This window comes from Enhydra lutris, unplaced genomic scaffold (genome assembly GCF_002288905.1).
Source record: "Enhydra lutris kenyoni isolate GAN:26980312 unplaced genomic scaffold, ASM228890v2 scaffoldscaffold1, whole genome shotgun sequence".
Lineage (NCBI taxonomy): Eukaryota > Metazoa > Chordata > Mammalia > Carnivora > Mustelidae > Enhydra > Enhydra lutris.
The window spans coordinates 65,921,353-65,945,875 of NW_019154085.1; the positions used below are offsets into that span (position 1 = coordinate 65,921,353).

A 24,523-nucleotide genomic window follows, 5' to 3' on the forward strand; every position below is an offset into this window, starting at 1 on the left:
ATGGTGAAGGAAGTATGCTACTGAAATTTTTTGTAAGAAACTAGGTAACTTCACTCTATAAACCAAAAGGAGCCAAATGAGGTAAAAAAAGGAAAAGAGAATAATTAGAGACTTCAAATTCTCTTCTCTTTTTTACTTGGTAACAATTGAGAATGACATCATCATACTAGATCTACAACTCATGAAATAAGTGAATTCATTTGGTGACTATTTTATAAAATCAGTACTTGGCACATGGTAAGCACTTAATAAATATTAGATAAAAGGAAAAATAAAATCACATTCTCGACAACAGTGTTATTCGGGTCGTTTAGGTTTTTTATTTTCATGAAGAATTAATCTCCAAGAATGATGGTCTGTAATAAACCCAATGCTAAATTTTGTTTGACTAAGTGGAAATTTTATCAGACTTTATAAAGAGCATGTAGTACAGTAGCTGAGTAGAAGATGCTGAATAAAAAATATGCTGAGCAGCATTTTAGATCATGCAGCAGTGTTACAGACCTCCAGGAGGTAATATATGCATACATATACACCACCAGTGTCGAAATAAATACCTAACCTAAGATAATATTCTAAAAATCTCCACCTACATTTTCAAAAACACACAGTGCTAAAGGCTTGGGGTCCTTGTAATGCTTTGCCCAACTGATTACTCTCAGCTACCTCTTGAAGAAAAGCTCTATCAGGGTAAACAGACCAAGGTGAATCTGCCACTTTATACAAAATAGGGAAGATTCAGGGTAGTATACCAAATGATGAAATTCAGGAAAGTGGCAGACATTTCAATAAACCAACCTTTCAACCTCTTTTTTCTCACCACCAAAAGCAGCCACTGTTCGCATAGATGAAATGACTTCATCAGCCACTGACCCAGCTTTGGCATAGGCCTTCAATTCATAGTCAGTAAATTTGGACACACTCTAAAATCCAAAAGAAGAAAACAAAACATGAAGACCAGAGAATGAGGTAAGTCCCTGTCATTCAGTGATTCATTTAGCAGAGTTAAGTATGTGGTTGGTGTCATACAAGACTAGATCCTTGCTGTAACAGTGTTCACCGAGGAAAGAATCTAGTCCAAGTTTGAGCCGTGTTAAGCCCCATCCACGAATGTTTGGTTGTTAGCATACCAAAATGACTTCTTTAGAAGTCAGCCTCTAAAACCATCTCACAGAGTAAGCCCCAAATAGGGCATTCTGTGAGACCACAGTGTTTCACTCATTATACTAATGAATACCATAACACTTGTTTTCTGTTGACCACAGGCCTTTTGCACAATTTATGGACAAACACCAGAGACATAGACTGGAGGTTAGTCAGAGTATATAATTGGGAGAGAGGTCCTGACCACACAGAGGCTCATGATGCTGCAATGGTAATTGCACAGGAGAAAGCTCCAGATAAATATTAACCATTTTGACTCAACTGTGGGGGCTCAACTAACTAGTTTTGCTCTTTACAAAAGGAACTAAAATGATGTTGCATTTAATACATAACCAGTTACTTTTTCTAAAATTGGACTTGGATTAAGTTGTAATTAGAATTAATCACCAAAGAAATCCCTGGCACAGATGAAGATACCAGAATGAACACAAGCAAATATTGTGGAAGTTCAACTAGCTCAGAAATCTAAAATATATATAGTACCCAGACTGAAGGAATTTATCTTCCAAGTTTTTCCAAACTTTTAGCAGCAGAACTCTTCTCAAACTAAATCTTAAATGGAATTTAATACAAAATAGATACAAAATAAGTAAATGTAGCATTTTGTTACAACATATTTATGTCACAAGAACACACTTTACAAAAGTTGTGACTTGAAAGGGCAACCATAGGGAAATTAGTGCTATTTTCATCAACATGAAAATCTGAATTTAGGTGTTACGAAAGACATTGCAGTTTTTATCACAATCCTCTTCTAATTTATTTCTAAATTATGTATGAGAAAATGAAGTAGTTGTGAATATTAATAGTCTTATTGTAATTTAATGCACATTAAATAATCTCAGTTTACTTCTGTTAAAGTGATACAGGAATTTAAAGATGTAAATTGGAAAATATTTAATGATTGCACATGTTTCTCATGGTAAATATAAAAGTCAGACAAAGGCATATAAAACCCACAGTAACGTGTAACATGTCATATATTGCCTGCCTTCTACTTTTGGTCCTGCTTTTGAATTGGGCTTAGTGAGGTTGCTTGTATCATTTTACACAAACATGCATAGACTTGAGTTCAAGAAGAAACCAGTGCAGAACTACAACATTCCAAATCAGTGACACATTTATAAGAACTTGAAATATGGGCACTTGAGATAGCAAGAGAAACCATGCCCTAAACCTGTCAAAATCAAGTTACCCAGGCTACATCTCCCCTATGTTGAAATGTGACATCTGACCCATCGGAGTATGAATATTAATCACGGGTTTGAGAAAAGAGATTAAGTATATTTAGGGGGAAAAAGCTGAATCAAATGTTTACAGAACCCCCAAAGTTTCCCCGTGGATAGTGAGGCTTCCCTGGAATGAAGCTAAGAAGTGTTTTGTAGGAAAGACTGTCAGTGGATTGGAAAAAATAAAAGCTAATATCTCTCGAACAATTAATTCTGTGCCAGATGGCATCCTAAGTGCATAACATGGATGATGCCTTAAGTCATCACAATGACCTTTGGGAAGTATCATCCTTATCTTCAAGATGAGAAAGCTCAAGTATTGACATGCTAAATGTATCTTTCTTGAGCCACATGGCAGAGTCAGGGGGGGATCAGTTGAGAGGAATGAGCTCTTTGCCATTGTCACTCCATACTACCTGGGAAACGTTTGAGTAATATAGCCAGCAGATTGTCAAGAATATTTTGCTAGAAAATATTATGGAGATTGGTTTCCTGTTGCTCAGTGATATGAGCGTATGCAGCTTTTCACATAAATTCTATTCTCATTTACAGCAAATTAGTAGTGTGCCTGATCCCATGACCTGCTATCTGATGGGACTGCTCTAAAAGTATGATATAAGCATTTATTAATCCTTGGGAGTGTTTTCTAACTGGGATGACCCAAAATTCCTACTCCTAAACTTTTTCTTGGCCTGCATGCCTGGAGAACGGAGACACTGCTCAGAATGGGTCAGGTGACCTCTTTCTGAAACTGATCAGACTGCGTGGAGAACAAAGCTGTGAATGCAGAAATCTCCTTTATGTTTTTGTTACTGAGATGGGTACATTTGTTGGGACTTTTTGGAGAAAACATCTGATTGGGAGACCATGGGAAGCAACAGGCATATGAGAGAGTGGATGGGGGATTTGGACTCAGACTCCCTTGTATTTGAATCCAGTTTTGTCACTCGCTAGCTGTACAGTCCCAGACAAGTCTCTTTACTCTCTGAGCCTCCATTTCTTATGGCTAAAATGGCATTAATACTTTTGAAGATCATTGTAAAGATTAGAGATAATATATATGAAGTTCCTTACAGTGCCTGGCAAAATAGTAAATGCTCAAAAAATGTAGTTGTTACTGTTATTAATACAATAATATTTATGTTATTAAAACATCATCAACCCCTGGATTGATGGAATGTTATTTGATACTGAGGATAACCAAGCAAAATAAATTGAAACAATGATAAATAATGTTGACTAAACATACATAGGAAAAAAGAATTGAGTTTCACATTTCTGGCTGTTTCTTAGTGCAGATGTCTTGGGAGAAGTGAGAAGACATTCTTACCAGACCAATGATGGCTGCTCCAATCCCGATAAGAGGGCTCACAGAGATAATGACCAAGGTCAGTTTCCAACCCTGGTAAAATCCCAACAGGAACCCACAGATGCTCGTGGTCATGCGCTGAATGAAAATGCCCATTTGGTCCGCAATGGCATCATTGATTTTGTTAATATCGCTAGAAATGAGAGGCTTTGATCACTAAAACTGATTTTGTTCAATTCAAATTCTTGTTGAGAAATCCCAGGCTTTCCCTTCTACTGCCAGCTCTGTACCCCACTGCTCCTGGGAAACAGCCTTTCACGTTTGAAGAAACTTGCTACAGCCCGTGAGGTCATCAAGCCTCTCCCTCCCTTACAGCCCAGTAAGTTTGTCCTCAACCCAGTTTTCCCAACTGGTGTCCATTCAGTGTTGACAAAGACTTTCAGAAATAATCTTATTTGTTTCTTTCTTTCTTATAACTCATATTCTTGGTCTGTCCTGAAGAGTCCTTCTTTCCTTCTTTATAACTGCTAAACACTTTTAGCCTCGAGGTGCAACCTACACACCACCTAAGTCATAAAAACCCCCAAGGAAAAACTAGTATCTTCACCCTGTGCTTGCACAGCAATGTAATGAATCTGTGTATGTATGAGAACATGTATATAATTATTGCATTTTGCTTATAGGCAGTATGGAATAGTGGCTAAGATCACAGACTCTGTGGTTAAGAACACAAACTTTTCCTAGGCTAATTACTTAACCTTTCTGTGCCTTAGTTTCCTCATCTGTGAAATGGGGATAATGACAGAACCTACCTCAATAGGTTGTAATGAGGATTAGTTAGTATATGTTAAGTATATAGAACAGTGCTTAGAGTACAATAAGCCATCAATGTGTCAACTTTATTTGTTTGCTTGCACCTTTATCCCTCCCACTAGGCTGTAAGTTCCCTGAGACCAGGACTTGTGTGGCTTATCTCTATGGCTTGCATACAGTTGAGTCATCTAGAATATTGGTTGAATATAATTACATTAAATTCATATTCCTAGGAACATTCTCATAATCTCCTGTTTAGATGGAACAAACAGGGTTTAGGACTTAACAGCAAAAAAATGTCTCAAGATATTATCCAGAGATTTGACAATTGTATTCTAGCAAGATTAAGTATCTGTTCAATGTCACAGTAAATAAGGGGCAGAAAGAGTGCTAGAATCTGAGTATCCCAACATTCAGTCTTTGATCTTCACTGTAATACACACTCTCTCATGGGACCTCATGGGACCCCAAAGTTCAATTCAGTAGGATTCAATTGCTTCTAATTACTCAGGGGTCATTCAGAATACCTAGAGGAAGAGGGGAAGGGGGGCTATCAATGACCCCAACTGGTCTTTGGGTATTCACCAGATTTAAATCCAGTTGTTTAGTTTGAATCTTTCTCAAACTACTTTGGACTTTTTTTTTGGTCTTTGTTTTTATGTGCAGAAATGACCTCAACAACAAAGGCAAGATAATTCCTTGTAAGTGCATTGTTTTTCCCTATAGATAAATGGATTGTGACATCCCTCAGTCTCTCTTTTAGAAGCCACACAGCCCTATTTCTTTTAACTCCATTCTGTAATCCTCCATTTCTAGTATTTTGATCAAGGACCTACAAACAAAACTGTAGTATTCTGGCTTTCAATTGTTAATGATCATATCAGATAAAGCATGACCTATGAAAAAATGATGCTACCCATAAAAGCTCAATTTAAGAGACAAAATGTATCCAAAATGACTGAAAATGTGTTTCTAATTGTTATTTAATTTAGAAACAAGGGTTCTATGATAAAAAATGCACACGTACATTAAAACCTCCTACCAGCTACTTACTCAGAGAATCTTGTATTCAGCTCTCCCACGGAATTGCAGTCAAACCATCCTATTTCCATTCGCATTACTTTCCTAAAGGAAATTTTTCTCATTTTCTGTATCTGACGAGCTGCAGCAATCACCCAAAAGCATATCTGAAAATGGAGCAAGGAATGTTGGGCATTATGATGTTAAAAATATTCCTTCATTCCTTCACTTTTCAGAAGAAAATACTTTCAGTATAAGCCCTGAGAAAGAGAGGAAAGTGAGTCACAGAATGCCAAGTCCTGGGAAGTGCGGTGAGCTTAGCACCTGCTGCTCAGAGGAGGATGAGCCCAACAGCTGTGGCCAGGGAAGCAGGAAGGGTTGGGTGCGAATTTGGCTTTGCCACTTGTCGATCTAACCTTACCAAACTCCACTTTCCACATGCGGAAAGAAGGCTCACAGCGCCAACAAGAAATTCTTGCTCTTATATCCCTATTTTTCATGGCCCTTCTGAGTGTAGTTTCCCCCCCTGAGAGGCCTGCCAACAAGCGTGTATGCATAGGTTTCAGACTGTGGGACAATGAGTTTCAGAGAAAGGAAGACAAAAATTATGACATAAGCAGGGAATCTTCTGATAGCTATCCCCAACCAAGCAAAGTCGGTCTGTTATTAAAACTCTCAGTACCAGAATGGGGAAAATGGATTCATTTTTCTTTATAATGAACATGAACTTCCTGAAATTCTTGAATGAATGGAGGTTGAGGAGAGTCATTATTTTTTTCTACAGAAGAAGGTAAAAGATGAAATATTTTTCTTCTTTAATAAGGGTTAAGTAACTCCAGGCCCTTCCATGGCTTAAATATGGGCTATGTTAAGATTCAGTTTATAGATTTGGGGTTGGAACACAGTTGGTGAGATTTTGGCAGTGAAAGAAAAAAAAGAAAGTAAAGTTTGCTTTTCTCCAACTCCTTATGTCTGGCTTTCTCTGGGGGACCCACACTCCCTCTACAAACACACCCACAACCGCCTATTTTTGAGTTTAGAAGATGAAATAGAGGAGACATTGAAATTCAGTCTATTCTCTGTCTCTCTAGACAATTGTCTGTATTTTCTCCCTGTCTGAGAAGATGAATTCTTCCTCTCACCGCTCCCACCCCCGCCACCTCCAAATAAAATTGTAGTCCTTAGGGCTTCTGAACAACTTAAAAGTTAGAGTGCACTTTGCATTTCATTGTAATGCCTCTGAGCCCAGATGTTGACCTAAAAATAAAATGTTGGCACCACTCACTTGAATATATCCTGTGATAAGTACTACCAAAGCGATTCCAGCATAGTAACTGGCAAATTTGATCATTTCACTTTCAATGTCCAGCAACCTTCAAAAGAGGAGGAAAAATGTTAAGACAGAAGTAGGGTCAAGTTTACCAAAGATTACATTTGTGGGTAATGTAATAATATATTACAGAGGAAAATGATATATGAAATATGGGTAAGACATCTTATCTATGTAGAATTATCATCAATCCAACAAATCTCTCCCTAGACCTCATGGTACCAACCCCAGCAAAGATGCCTACTCCTTTTGTTTTCATTTTATTTTTACTTTTTTAAAAATTTTATTTATTTGACAGACAGAGATCACAAATAGGCAGAGAGGCAGGCAGAGAGAGAAGGGGAAGCAGGCTCCCCGCTGAGCAGAGAGCCTGACGCAGGGCCCGATCCCAGGACCCCGAGACCACGACCCGAGCCCAAGGCAGAGGCTTCAACCCACTGAGCCACACAGGTGCCCCTTATTTTTACTTTTTAAAAAATCTTACTTATTTATTTGAGAGAGAGAGAGAGAGAGTGCGTGGGGGAGGGCAGAAAGAGGGAGAAGCAGACTCCCTGCTGAGCAGGGAGCCTGATGTGGGACTCCATCCCAGGACCCCTGGCTGAAGGTAGATGCTTAACCCATCAAGCCACCCAGGCGTCCCTACCCCCTTCATGTTTATGGGCAGAAATAACTCACTGGCAGTTGTTAGAAGCCAGGGGCAGTAGATGGCAGCTCAGTGCTCTGTCTACCAGGGCCCTTCCCTCATGTTCATTATGCAGTGATGGAGCACTGCGAGGGAGAGGCTTTTGTTTTGTTTTTTTTTTAATTAACATAAAGTGTATTATTTGTTTCAGGGGTACAGGTCTGTGATCATCAGTGTTACACAACTCACAACGCTCACCATAGCACATATCCTCTTATGAAACTCAACATCCAAAGGACAAACTAATCCAATCAAGAAATGGGCAGAAGACATGAACAGACATTTCTGCAAAGAAGACATCCAAATGGCCAACACACATAAAAAAGTGCTCAACATCACTCGGCATCAGGGAAATACAAATCCAGACCACAGTGAGATACCACCTCATATAAGTCAGAATGGCTAAAATTAACAAGTCAGGAAATGACAGATGTTGACGAGGATTCAGAGAAAGGGGAACCCTCCTACACTGTTGGTGGGAATGCAAGCTGGTGCAGCCACTCCTTAAAATAATATGGAGATTCTTCAAAAAGTTGAAAATAGAGCTAACTTCAATCCAGCAATTGCTCTACTGGGTATTTATCCCAAAGATACAAATGTAGTGATCCAAAGGGGCACATGCACCCCAATGTTTATAGCAGCAATGTCCACAATAGCCAAACTACGGAAGGAGCCTAGATGTCCACTGACAGATGAATGGATAAAGAAGATGTTGTGTATATATATATATACAATGGAATACTATGCAGCCATCAAAAACTGAAGTCTTGACATTTGCAATGATGTGGATGGAACTAGAGGGTATCATGCTAAGCGAAATAAGTCCATCAGAGAAAGACAATTATCATATGATCTCCCCGATATAAGGAATTAGAGAAACAAGACAGAAGATCATAGGGGAAGGAAGGGAAAAATGAAACTAGAGAGGGAGACAAACCATAAGATACTCTTAATCTCAGGAAACAAACTGAGGGTTGCTAGGGAAAGGTTTAAAAAGCTAGACTGGTGTCTGAAAAGACACCGGTAGAGAGGTGTGGGCTGTAAGCTTTACTGCTACCTTTTCCAGGAGTCCAAATCAGCTTTTCAACTCTTTTATCTCAAAGTAACACTGAAAAATGTGTGTGATAATCCCAGAGAAGGAGAAAAATACTTTATCGACCTAATCCTTCTGTCGACTGCAGCCCAGGTGCCCCTCTGGGACAATTTCTAAGGTGAGAATTTGTGGGGAACAGCAAGAAAGCTCTACAGTGTTTTTTCAGTGCAACTACCACGCTTTGGCACAGGGTTTGGAGATTGGCAGGGGTAGGGAGGGGAGGCACAAATTAGTCTGAAATTGTTTTCAGAAAATAAAGAATTGTGTACTTAGAAAATTAACATATTGGTTACTAACAGTTCTAACCCTTGAGGATGCTCTAAATGATAGCGAGTCCATTTCTTTTTTTTTTTTAAGATTTTATTTATTTATTTGACAGACAGAGATCATAAGTAGGCAGAGAGGCAGGCAGAGAGAGCAGGGAAGCAGGCTCCCTGCTGAGGCTGGATCCCAGGACCCTGGGATCATGTGGGGCTCGATCCCAGGACTCTGGGATCATGACCTGAGCTGAAGGCAGAGGCTTTAACCCACTGAGCCACCTAGACGCCCTGCAAGTCCATTTCTTTAGAAAACCGGAAACCTGCATCTTGGGCACAGATGTTTCCATCTGATGTGCTTTCTGCTTCCTGTCAGGGCTTCCTTCTGTGACTCAAGCTTGAATTGTTCTCTTCCTCTACTGAACTAGACCAAGTGTTTAAGTATAATTTCTTTAATTCAGAACAAATTGTTATTCTATGCCAGATTTTATTGACATCTTGCACTATTATTTGATATCTTCATTGATTATATCTATACTGAATAGAATTATGCTTGTTTTGCAAGATTGTAGGCCACTTGAGGACAAGGACTTGGTTTTAGCTGCTTGCTCACACTGCCTGAAGACTTGTACAATACCTTATACATAGCAGACACAATACCTCCATAAATGTTTCTTGATTTTGCTTTGACTTTCAAAATACTTATAATGAAGGGAAATAATTGCCTTGGTCAACCTCTCTTTGGAGGGATCATCTCCAAAATAGCTAATATGTCTGTTCAACACATTTTTAGTCTTTTATTATGGTTTAAGGGAACCCAAGAATGAACAAGACCTAGAAAACTTATATATATATAAGAGGTTCTCACAAAACTTAAGTATCTCTTTATAAGATGCATAATAGAGAACAAGACTTCTAATGTGTAAATGAGGCCATACTCTTTGCTTTCTGTGAAATTTTTCATTGTGAAATGAAATTTGGGTGTCCCAAAACAGAGAAGTAGGAGTATTTGTCAGTAAGCTTTACTTAGATATCCTGTGGTGCGTTCCTCCTACACACACTGAGGCAATAAAATGGCTGCGGCGAAAGAAGCAGCTACCAGGTATAAACAGACCTACTCAGATTAAAAGTACTGAGCACTGACCCAGCTCCAGAATTTATTAGGGCAAACTTCAGGAGAATTATATTATTGCTGGATGGTGTGGATAGGACATGTGTAGTTTATGATTCTGTTCGCTCCTGAGGCACCCCAGAGATGAATGGCTAACTTATTTTTATTTTATTCTTGGAGATAAGAAGTTATTAGGGTTTTAGAAACTACTTGAGAATATTTCTGGAACAACAGGACAAACCTATCAGAAAAACTGATAGGAAGGAAAGGAGTAGGCTGGCTTGGCTTGTTTGACTGCACATCAAATTTTTTTAATCATCGGGTGGAAAGTTTTCTTGCGGTTATAAAATCCTGGAAAGGAGTTTTTAAAGTGTGTAAGTGATTTGGCTCACCAAATGGGTACCTTTCTTTTTTAACAGCAAAATTGACATACATCTATTTGCATTAAGGTTCATTTGTTGAAGAGAGAAGAGGGCAGAAAGATGACAGTTAGGGGGGAAAGGTAAGATATATTTTACAAATTATTAAGATATATGGATTCTTACCTTGCTTTTAATGAAAAATAAATGCACTATAAAATCAAAGTACTCAATCTATACCTCAAGATTTCAGATTTACTAAAGCCGTAGGGCTTTCATTTTAAATATCTAGGAGGTCTTTACAACAAGGTGCATTGCTTAACACGAAGTTTTCCTTTCAATGGTTTTCATGCACCGTAGACCCAGTAGCATTAACACTTTAGAATGAAATCAGTGTCAACTCCAAAAAGAGCATCACAGATTGGCAGAAACTTGCCCATGTCCTACTCTCAGAATGTTGGAAGTTCTGTATTCTTAATGCACAGGACATCAACCTGTGGACAAATGGCAGATCACTGGGTGAAACTGTTTTACAGAACACCCATACGCTATGGTAGCTTACTGCCAGAACGGCTGGAATTTCCTTTCAGAGAATCTATGACAATTTTTCTCACCCATGAAGCTATTTTTTTGTTGGTTTGTTTTTCACGCCACTTTTTTTTTTTTTTTTTGAGGTAAGTGCGGATTCTCATGGAATTGTGAGAAATAATACAGAAACATATACACCCTTTGGTAATACCTTGCAAAACGACAGGACAATATCCCAACCAGGGTGATGACATTGATATAATCGAGATCAGAATTTCTCATCACTCCAGTGGTTCTTCATGTCTCCCTTTTACATCTACACATGCTTCCATCCAGCCTCCACTTCCCTCTTAATCCCTAGCTACCTCTTGTCTGTTCTCTATTGCCACAGTTCTGTCATTTGAAGAATATTTTACAAATGGAATCACGCAGTATGTAACCGTTTGGTGTTGGTTGGCTTTTTTTTCTTTTCTTTTCTTTTTTTTTTTTACTCAGCATAATGCTTTAAAGTTTAATAAATTATTTGTTCCTGTTTATTGTTAAGTCATAGTCCGTGGTATCGATGTATCACAGTTTGCTTAACCACTCGCCCACTGAAGGAGATCTGGGCTGTTTCCAGGTTTTGTCTGTTACAAATAAAGTGTCTGTAACCTTTATGTACAGGTTTTTATGTAAATATAGGTTTTCACTTCTCTGGGATAAATCCCCAACAGTAGAATTTCTGGATTATAATATTTAAATGTTTAACTCTTTTTTAATGGCCAAACTATTTTCCAGGGTGGCTGCACCATTTTACATTCCCACCAGCAAGGTGTAAGTGACCTGTTTCCTCCACAACCCCACCAGCTCTGGTGTTACTATTATTTTTATTTTACCCATTCTAACAGATCTGTGCTGATACCTCATTTTGATTTTAATTTGCATTCCCTAACCACTAATGTGGCTAAATATCTTCTCATGTGCTCATTTGCTGTCTTTATATCCCTAGTGAAATGCTTGATCATATGTTTTTCCCATATTCAAATTGGAGTTTTCCGAACCATTGAATTTGGAGAGTTCTTTAAATTTTCTAGATCCTAGTCCTTTTTTAGATATGTAATTCACAAATATGCTCTCCCAGTCTGTAGCTTTTCTTTTCATCCTCTTCCCTGGGTCTTCCAGAGCATAAGTTCTCCATTTTGATGAAATCCAATTCACCAATTTTTCTTTTTATGGATTTTTAGTGTCAAGTCTAAAAGCTCTTTGTCTGGCCTTAGACACAAAAATGGTCACCTACATATTTTTCTAAAAGTTTACGGCTTATTTTTTTACATTTAAGTCCAAAATCCATTTTGAGCTATTTTTTGTATGGGTTCATTTTTTGCCTATGGATGTCCAACTAGTCATGCACCATTTGATAAAAAGTTTATATTTTCTTCATTGAATTTCTTTTCTACCTTTGCCAACAACCAATTGGACATGTTTGCATGGGTCTATGTTTGAGTTCTTTGTTCTGTTCTTCTGTCAATACCACACAACCTTGATTGCTGTAGCTATATAATATGTCTTGAAATCAGGTAGATTGTTTCCTCACATTTTATTCTTCTTTTTCAAAGTTGTTTTAGATATTCTAGTTCTTTTGCCTTTTAATATAAATTTTAGAGTTATCTTGTCTATATCTATAAAATATCTTGCTGAGATTTTGATAGGAATTTTATTAAAGCTATATGTCAGCTTGAGGGAATTAACATCTTTATTATATTGAATTTTCCAATTCATGAGCAAGTATGTCTCTCCATCTATTTAGGTCTTTGATTTCTTTCATCAGCGTTTTGCATTTTTCAGCATATAAGTCCTATACATGTTTTGTTGGATTTGCACCTAAATAAATATTTTGAGCAATTGTAAATGGCATTATGTTTATTTTCTTTTATTTTGTTTTATTTTTTGGCGCTATATTTTGAATTTTGGTGTCCACGTATTCATTGTTAGTATGTAGAAATACCACTAAATTTTGTATATTTATTTGGTACTTGGTATTTTATGAATTTGCCAAACTCATTTATTGGTTCTAGGATATTTTTGTATATCATTTCAGCTTTTCTATTTTGGATATCTCTCATCTCCAAAATAAACAGTTATATTTCTTCCTTTTAGATCTGTATTTTTTTTTCATTACAAATGTTTTGATTGTAATAAAGAACACATAACATAAAATTTACCAACTTAACCATTTTTAAGTGTACAGTTAAGTAGTGTTCAGTATTAAATCAGTATTCCTTTCCTTCCTTATTGTATAAGCTAGAACTTTGAGTAATGTGTTGAATAATAGCAGCAAAAGCCTCTATCTTTGCCTTGTTTCCAGTCTGAGGGAGAAAATATTCAATCTTCCACTTTTGAGTATAATGTTAGCCATAGGACTTTTTTTTAGATGTCCTTTCTTTTTTTTTTTTTTTAAGATTTTTTTTTAAATTTATTTATTTCATAGACAGAGATCACAAGTAGGCAGAGAGGCAGGCAGAGACAAAGAGAGGGGGAAGCAGGCTCCCTGCTGAGCAGAGAGCCCGATGTGGCGCTCGATCCCAGGACCCTGGGATCATGACCTGAGCCAAAGGCAGAGGCTTTAACCCACTGAGCCACCCAGGCGCCCCTAGATGTCCTTTCTTAAGTTAAAGAAGTTCCTTTCCGTTCCTAGTTTTCTGAGAGTTTTTATTATGGATGGATATTGAAATTTTAAATGCTTTTTCTATGTTGATGGAGATCATTGTGTGGTTTTCCTATATTAGCCCGTTAACATGGTGGATTACATTGACTTTTTCTAATACTGAACAAGGTATGCTTCTCTAGAATACACTCTACTTGGTCATGGTGTATTTCATTGATTTTCTATATTTGTTTGTTTTGTCTTTATTATTTCTTCTCATACATTTTCAGTGGACTTACTTTGCTGTTTTTCTAGGTTTTTGAGTTGGAAGCTTAGATGTTTAATTTGCAATGTTTCCTCTTTTGTAATGTATGCATTTAGTGATATAAATTTTCCTCTCAGCCCTGTATGAGCTGTGTCCTACAGATTTTCACATTTTCTGTTTTCCCTTTCACTCAGTTTAATTTTTAAAACTTTTCCCTTGAGACTTCATCTTTGATCTATGGATTATTTAGATGTCTGTAATCTGATTCCTAAGAATCTGGGGGGGATTTCCATTATCTCTAGTTTTGATTTCTACTTTGATTACGTTGTAGCCAGAGAATGCACTCTATAATTTCAAGTATTTTGCATCTCTTGAGGTTTGTTTCATGGCTCAGGGTATGGTCCATCTTGGCATATGCCCCGTAGGCTCTTGAAAAGAATGTGTATTATGTGGTTGTTGAGTGGAATGTTCTATAGATGTCAATTAGATCCCGTTGGTTGCTGGTGTTGAGTTCTTCTATATCCGTGATAATTTAATGTCTACCTGTTCTACAAATTGGTGAGATGGATATTTAAGGGGTCTACTATAATTTTGACTTGTCTCTTTTTCCTTTCTATTCTGTCAGTTGTTGCTTCACATGTTTTGCAATTCTGTTGTTTGGTGAATACACATTTAAGATTGCTGTGTCTTCATGGCAGATTGACCCATTTATCATTGTACAATTTCTCTCTTTGTCTCTGTAATTTTCTTTGTTCCAAAGTCTATTTTATCTCATATCAGAATAGCCATTTCTTCTTTCTTTTGATTAATGTTTGCATGATAAATCTTTTCCCATTCCTTAGAGAGAGAAAGTGAGAGCAGGAGGAGGGGCAGAGGGAGAGAAAGAAGAATCTCAAGTAGACTCTCAGCTGAACACAGAGCCCAACATGGGACTCCATCTCATAACCCTGAGATCACAACCTGAGCCAAAACCAAGAGTCAGATGTTTAACAAACTGAGCAACCCAGGCACCCCTTGACTTGCCTCTATTTTTTAGTTAAAGTGATTTCCTCATAAATAGCATGTAGTTGGGTTATTTTAAAATCTATTCTGCCAATCCCTTTCCTATTTAGTAGATTTAAATCACTTAAATTTGGGGCGCCTGGGTGGCTCAGAGGGTTAAGCCTCTGCCTTCAGCTCAGGTCATGATCTCAGGGTCCTGGGATCAAGCCCCACATTGGGCTCTCTGCTCAGCAGGGAGCCTGCTTCCCCCCTCTCTCTGCCTGCCTCTCTGCCTACTTGTGATCTCTCTTTCTGTCAAATACATAAATAAAATCTTTTAAAAAATAAAATAAATCACAAATTTAATATAATTATTGATATGTTAGGGCTCAAATGTAACTTTTTTTTCTTTTCTGTTTGTTCTCTCTGTTTCATATTTTTCTGTTTTCTTCCCCCTGCTTTCTTATGGGCTACTCAAACCGTTTTTATTTTAGTTTAATTTTATTTAATTTTCTTATTTTATTTTAAGTAGGCTCCACACCTAGCATGGAGCCCAATGTTGGGCTTGAACTCACAACCCTGAGATCAAGACATGAGCTGAGATCAAGAGTCAAATGCTTAACAGACTACTCCAGCCAGGTGCCCCTCAAACATTTTTTAGAATTCAGTTTTAATTTATCTGTAGTGGTTTTTTTTTTTTTTAAGATTTTATTTATTTGTCAGAGAGAGAGAGGGAGAGAGAGCAAGCACAGGCAGACAGAATGGCAGGCAGAGGCAGAGGGAGAAGCAGGCTCCCCGATGAGCAAGGAGCCCGATGTGGGACTCGATCCCAGGATTCTGGGATCATGACCTGAGCCGAAGGCAGCTGCCTAACCAACTGAGCCACCCAGGCATCCCTATCTGTAGTGGTTTTGACTGTATCTCTTTGAATAGCTTTTTTAGTGGTTGCTCTAGGAATTCCATTATAGATATATCACTTATTATAGTTAGCTAGTGTTGTCATTTTACCAGTTTGCACAGGGTATAAAAACACTGCCTCCCATTATATACATTTATTCTCCCCTGCTAATGATTTGTCTTTAATATTTCCAAATCACATTCACCTCAGACAGTATTGCAATAGAAGTATATCAGACAGTGTTAGCATTTTTGCTTCCACCCTCAAACATAATTTAGAAAACTCTGGAAAAGAAGGGAAGTTTTGCTTACCATGTACTTCCTACTTAATATACAAGGTTTCTTTTATTGTTCCCTTTCTTTTATTGTTTCCTTACTTTAGCCATTCTTTTAAGTAAGTCAGCTGACAATAAATTCTCTTCATTTCCCTCATCTGAAAATGTCTTGACTTTCTCTTCCATTGGGGTGGTGATGAATATCCTGACTCTCTGATCCTACCTGAGCAGGTAGGGGAGAGGTTTCTCATTACCATGGGGATGGTTCAGGCTTCCACATATTCTTCACTGACACCACAGGAGTTGGGTAGGGGAGAGACAGGGCAGTGGCTCATTGATACCTGGCAAAGACAGAAGTCTAGGTCCCCAACTCAACCTTGCTGCCATGGATAAGAGGGGGGTTATGTGTGTTTTGTTTTGTTCTGTGGTGTTGGCTTGAGTAGAATAGTAACTGCCTGAAATTCTTCTGTCAGGCTGCCTCTTTGTGGTCTATTATCTAGAGAGAGCAGAATTTTATTGAGTCCTTTGTGGTCTGTACATACTGGTATTTCTAGGTTACAGCTTCCCAACACCCAATCTAGTACAAATGAAGCCTAAAGAAAATCCATGAAATACACAATCATGTCATTATTTGGGTCCTGAGATCTCTAACCTTCTCCTATCCACTTTTTTAGACTCTTAGGTAGGTTGGTTTTATATGTAATGGATTAAATAATCCAATCAAAAGGCAGAGATTGTGAGACTGGGTAAATTATAAAAAAACAAAATATAAGCTCCAACTGTAGGCTGTCTGAAGGAGACATATTTAAATTCAAAGATATGAGCAAGTTGAAAGTAGTATGGAAAAAAGATACGTCATGCTAAAAAGCAGCCATAACAAACCAAGAGTGGCTATACTAATATAAGACAAATTATAAAAAAATTGTTACTAGAAATAAAAACCATTTTGTAATTATAAAGGGTCAATCTATAGAAAGATTATAGAAATTTTAAATATATATGCATCTAAAAACGGAGCCCCAAATACATGAAGCAAAAGGTGACAGATTCAAGGGTAGAAATAGTTCATTGATAATAGTCAGAGATTACAACTCCATATTTTCAGTATTGGATAGAACAACTAGGAATAGAAGACTTGAGTAACACCATAAACCAATTAGTCCTGACAGACATCTTTTGAACATTCTATTCAATAACAGCAAAATACATATTCCCCACAAGTGCACATGGAACACTCTCCAGGATAGGCACATGCTAGGCTGTGTTAATTCATGCTATGATATGATGAACCTTGAAAACATTATGTTCAGTTGAAGAAGCCAATCATAAAGGACCCCATATTGTGGGATTCCATTTGTATGAAATGGCCAGAATAGGTAAATCTACAGAGCCAGAAGGTAGATTAGTGGTTGTCTAGGACTGAGGGGGGGAATGAGGGAATCGGAGAATGATAGCTAAGGGGTATGGGGTTTCTTTTTGTAGTAATAAAAATGTTCTAAAATTGATTATAGTGGTGGAGGCACAACTCTGCAAAAGACTAAAAACCATTGAGTTGTACACCTTAAGTTGGTAAATTTCATGGCATGTAAATTATGTCTCAATAAAACTATTTTTAAAAGTGTATGGTTTTACAGTGTCTAACTTCAATATAGTGCTTGAATGCATACACTAACTGTACATTGCTAAGAAAGCAGACTGAAATCCACGAGAAAATACAGGCTTATTTCTACTTTAATGCATTCACATGTGGGGGAAATGAGGAATCGGACTTCTCAATGGCTGCAGAGAATGGCAGAAATTATGGTATGTTACTTCCACAATTAAGTCACAAGACTTTGTGGCTTCCATTTGAATTTTTACACTTCGGTTGGTTAAAAGAAAGTAGAAAGAAGCTGCACTGCGGTACTTGGACTCTTTGAACTTCCCTTTCAGTCATTTTTCATTCTTTTGTCTTACTATTTGATTATTCTGAGCAAATAAATTCTGATAATCTAAGCAGGAGGCCTGATGTTCTATAATACTTTTCAGCATTATGCACTGAGAATCATTTGAAAGGCTTTGCCTAAAAATTCCATCCAATGGATTATAACTGAAATGTAGAAACCAACCAGTGAAATGAAAGAGCAAAACCAGTTCCTGCTATTACACATGCCTGCTTATGTTGATAAAATCATGGAGTAATCTTGTCCAAGACTAATATACTTATTATAATAGGTGGAGAAATTACACTTTTAATGATATACTTTTTCCAAGGAAAAGGGTGCAAAAGAGCTGAGTAATTCTGGAGGCATGTTAACTACTTACAGATAGGAAAATGTCCACTCCCTTCTCTTCTGTTCCACCCAAGTCCATTTTCACAGTGATCTTAACTACATAAAAGCTAAACAAATATTTACCCAGAAGTAAAGCAGGAGTCATGTCAGGGACCATAATAATTCACAATTAAAGTATTTAACTCATCAAAGGAGATCCTCGTAAAGAAAAAGCCTGAGAAAGACAAGGTCTACACAATTCCAGAAACTCATACGAAATTTTTAAAAAAGGACAAATATCCATTTACATGTTCTGTATCCTATAAATTCAGCAAAAGCCAATGAGCTTCTGAAAGCCCCCATTTGCTTTGCACTCTTTGCTCACCTTCAAGTATATCACCTAGTAAGAATAACTAAAGTGTGAGTGATGGGTAGTAGATGGGTAGTAGAAAATTCCTTTCTACTGGATGTTAGTGATATAGATGTTAATGGTAGATTCACTCTTTAAGTTATCTAATAAATATTTATGAACACTTGTTATCATGGACATGTCTCAAATTTTAGCCTAACATTTATTACCAAACTTTAAGGCACAACAGGCTATACTTTCAGGAATTTTCCCTAGAAAATTTTACCTTCATAAATGTTATTAATGATTTGGGTCAATTTACATCATACATAAATCTGAATGCACTTTTTTCAAAGGGGGAAATAATTAACCTTAGATTTTTGTAGTCGAACTACTCTGTAAAAAACAATTCATTTTTGTCTTCCAACATAAAAGACTTAAGATTAAAAGACTGTCATTGACAACAGTAACTCGTTTATACAAACTGTTCTGAATCTTACTTCCAAATTTAGAAAAGAAACATATATATTTAGATATTAGGAAATTTATTGCTAATGAGTAAGCTTATTATTTTTTAAAAGATAATTCTGCACATTGTATATTGTCTTGAATTTTTTCTGTCAAGTACTAACCAGCTGTAACTACATATTTATTTGAATGGTCTCTGATTTAATGATGATTTTACTGACTAGACCTAAACACCACGAAGATAAGGACCATGACTCAAAATAACCACTATATCCTTAAGGCTTACACAATTTCCTGGTATGAAGTTGGTGTTCAAAAATTTTGGTTGAATGAGTACATGAATGAAAGACCCTAACAGTAGATAATATTATGGAACAGTATCAGTGGTTTAACAGGATTTGCTCATAATCTAAATGAAATATGTGGAAATATTTTTTAAATGAAGGTGAAAAATATAAATTTGCCTAGGGGAGCTATTCCAAGTGTCTTTCTAGTCAGGATGTGCCGGGCCCTTGGCTCTTGAACCTGAGTGTGTGGGTTCATACATGCCAATGAGCTTGTTCTGGCCCTGAGGCAGTGTGAGGCAGGCTGCAAAGATCATTCTGTGACAGTGAGTCAACACCATGAAACACTATAGACTCACTGTTGGGCTTATCACAAAATGAATAGTAGCACAGTGGGCTCTGGCTAATGTTGCATGGCCCCCTTCTGTTTATAGCACCACACCACTCTTCTGTAGAGGCTCAACTACTGAGACCAAGCAGCCCCTACTCCAAGTGCTGTAGCACACTAATGAGTTTCCCATTATAGAAAGAAGACTGAAGATCATGTGGGCCATTTGCCACAGCCACAGAAGCTAAGAAACAGAAAGCAGTTAAGGAACTAAAAGAAGTCTTGCATATAAGATTTAAGACATGACAAAGACTCAAGTAAAATTCATGGCTTACCTTCCTACTGTACTGGTAGTGTTCATCCTCAAGCTTATAGTCTACCAAGTGCTTAAATTTGGGTGACCATTTAATGGGTAATTTCTAATTCTATTTTTTTGTTAGGATTTAAAAACCCGGTAAAATAGGAAGAACCTCAGGGCAGAGTAATTTTCAGAAATATGGGTTAAATTTTTGTTTCTGTTCGCTCTCTGTTGGATATCACTCCAGTTCAGCTAATAAAATCCCATTTACACATTTTGAATTACAATTTAATGTATGAGCAAAAAAAGGAAAAAATAAAAAATAGCAGCCTACCCACACCGCGTTCCATTGGTCACACTCTGGTTAAGGGAGCTGTTGATCCATACTATAGTGTTGTTTACACATGCTTTTCCAGGGATCTTGAGTTCTTGTAATTCAGTGTCGTAGTCAATAAAAACATCTGTCATTGTGCCAAAAATGAGCAGCACTCCTGGATGGGATAGTCCATGGAGAAATGCACATAAACTTCCCACAAACATCAGCCAAATGTCAGTCGTTGAAGAAAATCGAAACTTGAAAAACAAAGGATTCAGAGATCATCTATGGGTGAAAAGCAGGAGAAGTAGGAGGACTATTTAATTTTAGTTACTAGATTCTGATAAATATCATTTAGCACCAAATTTTATGGGAATCATCTTAATTGAACAATAGAGTTCTCACTAATTATATCAAAATAAGTGGTATATTGGGGCACCTGGGTGGCCCAGTCGGTTGAGCGTCTGCCTTCAGCTCAGGTCACGATCCCAGAGTCCTGGGGTCAAACCCCGCATCAGTCTCTCTGCTCAGTGGGGAATCTGTTCCTCCCTCTGCCTCTCCCTCTGTGATTTCTCTCACTTTCACTCTCTCTCAAATAAATAAATAAAATCTTAAGAAAAAATAAGTGGTATATTAATTATCTAAAACACTGGACTCTTACATTGTTAGTTTATATTATTTCTTTCCTAGTCTCTGAATTCATTCTCTTTACCTCAAGAACTGACTTCGTTTCTTAGCCATTCATTCACAACTTCAGTGGGAAGTGGTCACGGCATTGATGCCATTGCCATGTAGAAATGCTTGTGAAGGATTCAGCAATAGCATAAATTGTATCCCAGAACTAATATTGACAAACAAGAGTGCCTATTAGTGTCTAGAAATGCCTCAGCCTTGTGAAAATTAGGGGAAAATACCACACTATGGAATTTCCAAAGATATGTCATAAGGATAAATATACGTCATATGATTACTGTGATGATTTTCTTTACTAAAATAATTATGGACTTAGTGATTATCTTCCAGGACACTTTTCTGATCTACCAGATAGGATTTACTTATATATTTATTTATTTATAACGGGGGAGGAGAGAGAGAGAGAGTGAGGTGGACAGAAGGAGAGAGAGAATCTTAAGCAGACTCTACACCCAGCATGGAGCCCAACACAGGGCTTGAACTCACAACTCTGAATCACAACCTGACGTGAAATCAAGAGCTGGATGCTTAACTGACTGAGACACCCAGGCACTCAGGATTTAAGTTTAATTACCAATATATTTCTAACTGCCATTTAGCATGTTATTATATAGACAAAGTTTATGACTGAAAAAGTGAACACTGTTCTTAAAAACCTGCCAGTGACTTAAGATTTAACACTCCCTCCATAATCTGAACAATTTGTGGTTGCAAAATTTATGTCAAAAATCAGCACAGTTTTATTACCAATTGAAAGAAGCCAACTTGACTGCTGTCACCTTTCCTCTCATCTTGTAACCTGAGGAGAAAAACATAATGGATTTATAGACCATCCTTTCCAAAACAAAGAGAAATTCTCCCTAGATAATGATTTTATGAGTCATCCATTAGTAAGAAATAAAGTCCCCATTGACTGAGAAATTCTTGCTAAACCTGGCATCTTGAAAACAAGCTCTTATTTTTCAGATTTACCTCTTTCAGAGATTTCAGTATAGCTATATCTCATGTTTAGCAGAGATTCAGCGAAGTTTTTCTGAGAGGTATTGAAAGGAAATAAAAGGTGCTCTGTATTCCCAGTTATACTAACATAAAACTATTGGACCTCAACCTTGACCCTCAACCCGTTTCTATTTATAATCCCTTGTAATGTAAGTTCAGGTGGTTGGATTAGCTGATTTAAAGCTTCCTTCCAGCACTTAAAAATTTAACAACTACACTAAACAGTATTGATATGATGGAAAAGTTTTAAAAAACTCTCATACTCCCGGGCACCTGGGTGGCTCAGTGGGTTAAAGCCTCTGCCTTCGGCTCAGGTCATGGTCCCAGGGTCCTGGGATCGAGGCCCGCATCGGGCTCTCTGCTCAGCAGGGAGCCTGCTTCCTCCTCTCTCTCTGCCTGCCTCTCTGCCTATTTGTGATCTCTCTCTGTGTCAAATAAATAAACAAAATTAAAAAAAAAAACTCTCATACTCCCCATAATATTGTATTTCCTCACTATTTCTTACTCATTTCATTTCTCATAAAGTTGTATGTAACCACGTAACCCATCTTTGACCTTCTCAACTCCAGGGATCTCTACTTCACCTGAGTCATCCTTTCATGGATACACCCTAGACCTTTCTTTCACCAGAAACTACTCTACTCCAATGGCATTCTGGGACTGTCTGTGCATCCTGTTTTGTCACTTCCTTCCTCCTTCTCCACCTATTTGTCATCTCAGTTGAGACCTGCAGTCCCTTAAACCACCCTTAATTTATAATTCTTAAAACCCCATCAAGATTGTGCTTCTTTCCCCATGTGTCCCAGATCCCACACCATCCATTTGAACTACATTCTTACCATCAACCTTAATCCTTTTCCCCACCTCCATCTTTGGAAACTCCATCTCTACATCCATGCATCTGTTTGCCCCCCTTCTCCCGAAGCCAGACTGGGGGGTCTGCTGGAGACATATGTGAACTGATGCCAACACATGACACTCCTGGCAGTCAGCTGCCCTAAACTTCCCCTCCAGCTCAGAGTAGAAGCCCAAGTCCTTGCTGAGATACCCAAGGCCCTCCACGGTCTGGCCAATTGGCTCTCTGACCTTGTCTCCTCCTACGGCACTCCAGTTCTCAACACCCAAGCTACTTGGCCTCTTTGCTGACTTTGTTCATGTCAAATTTGTTTTCTTTTGACCATTTGAACTTGTTATTTCCTCTCACCAGAATGTTCTTTCTTCAGATACCTGCATGGCCAGCCCCCTCATCTCCTTCAGATTTTCCTTCATAAGTCACCTTCTCAGTGAGAGCTTCCCTGGCCAAAACCTTTAAAAATTTCAACCTTCTCCCCACATCATTCCATACCTCCATTCCATGTTTGCTTTTTTCTTTTTCTTAGAAAAAAAGTGATAGATTATTACTAGCTACCATGCTATATATACTCCTCAAGGACAGATATTTTGACCCATTTTGTTCTTTTCTTTATACTAAGCATTTATAATAGTGCCTGATACCTGGTAGGCACTTAATTAATATTTGTGAAATGAATGGATGAATGAATGAATGCATGAATGAATGAATGATTAGGGTCTCTAGTCATAGCTCAATCTATAGCACTGTACTTCATCTGTCTACAGATTGTCCCATTTTCCTCCACAGCTTTCTCAAACTTTCACCATGATCTTCTCATTCTACATCACCTCATGTATCAGAAGATAGATTCATCTCCTCTAAAAACTGAATTCGCTTAACCTTCCTATTCATTCTCTCATTGCCATTCATCTACATCCACACCCATTTTCAACTTTTTTCTACCCAATGAGAAAAGCGTGGTTCTTCTAGGTCCAGGCTAACCCTAGCACTCCTAGTCTAAAACTTATGTTACCACATCCAACACCCCTCTCTATTGTGACTTACTTAGAATTTCCTATAAAACTTGAATCTTGGCCTTTCCACCACCTCTCTCTAGGAAATTGCCTGGTGCATACCTTCTGTCTTCTCATATTAGACTCTGTCTAGTCCTACCTTTTTACTAATGTATGAGTAACTGACACTTTTATATGAGTATTTAAATTCTCAAGCTAAAGAGAAATATCTAATAATTAAATTTTAGGGTTCTACTATTTGCCTGTGGGAAGAATTTGAGGTTTAGTGGTCTCCCCTATGTTCATGAAATCATACTTGTTCACCTTTTCCTCTGCCCATTTAGGTTAGAAATTCCGTAGTGTTGCTGAGTATACCCAATCCAGAAAGGATATGTCAAAAGATTTTTGAAATCAAATTACAGCAATGTTTTAAAGAGAAAAGGAATACCTATGTCATTTTATGGGAAATACAAGATGCATGAAAATATTACCTCTGCTTTGTGCCTTTAAAAGGAATATTAAGGAGTTATTCTAGAAAAGATGATGTATTGTTGAAATAGTCACTTACCTTGAATTCTTATCATTGTTATCTGTCAGGATAAAAACAATGCACAAAGCAGTTAATAATAATGACACAACAACACAGTCATTAAAAAGTTTGCTCTGGGGCGCCTGGGTGGCTCAGTGGGTTAAGCCTCTGCCTTCAGCTCAGGTCATGATCTCAGGGTCCTGGGATCGAGGCCCGCATCGGGCTC

General features: G+C 37.7%; 1 protein-coding gene across 2 annotated transcripts in view; it reads right to left on the reverse strand.

The window, feature by feature from the left end:
• Window positions 1–24,523, reverse strand: part of LOC111142692 (ATP binding cassette subfamily B member 11) — a 95,258-nt gene that overhangs the window by 52,018 nt on the left and 18,717 nt on the right. For both annotated transcript variants that reach the window (XM_022495988.1, XM_022495990.1), the window contains 7 exons: window positions 24,337–24,358; window positions 21,672–21,723; window positions 20,250–20,488; window positions 6,821–6,908; window positions 5,569–5,702; window positions 3,724–3,895; window positions 799–923 (listed from right to left, as the gene is read on the reverse strand). In XM_022495988.1, the coding sequence (XP_022351696.1) occupies window positions 799–923; window positions 3,724–3,895; window positions 5,569–5,702; window positions 6,821–6,908; window positions 20,250–20,488; window positions 21,672–21,723; window positions 24,337–24,358 (832 nt within the window). The remainder of the gene's footprint in view (window positions 1–798; window positions 924–3,723; window positions 3,896–5,568; window positions 5,703–6,820; window positions 6,909–20,249; window positions 20,489–21,671; window positions 21,724–24,336; window positions 24,359–24,523) is intronic.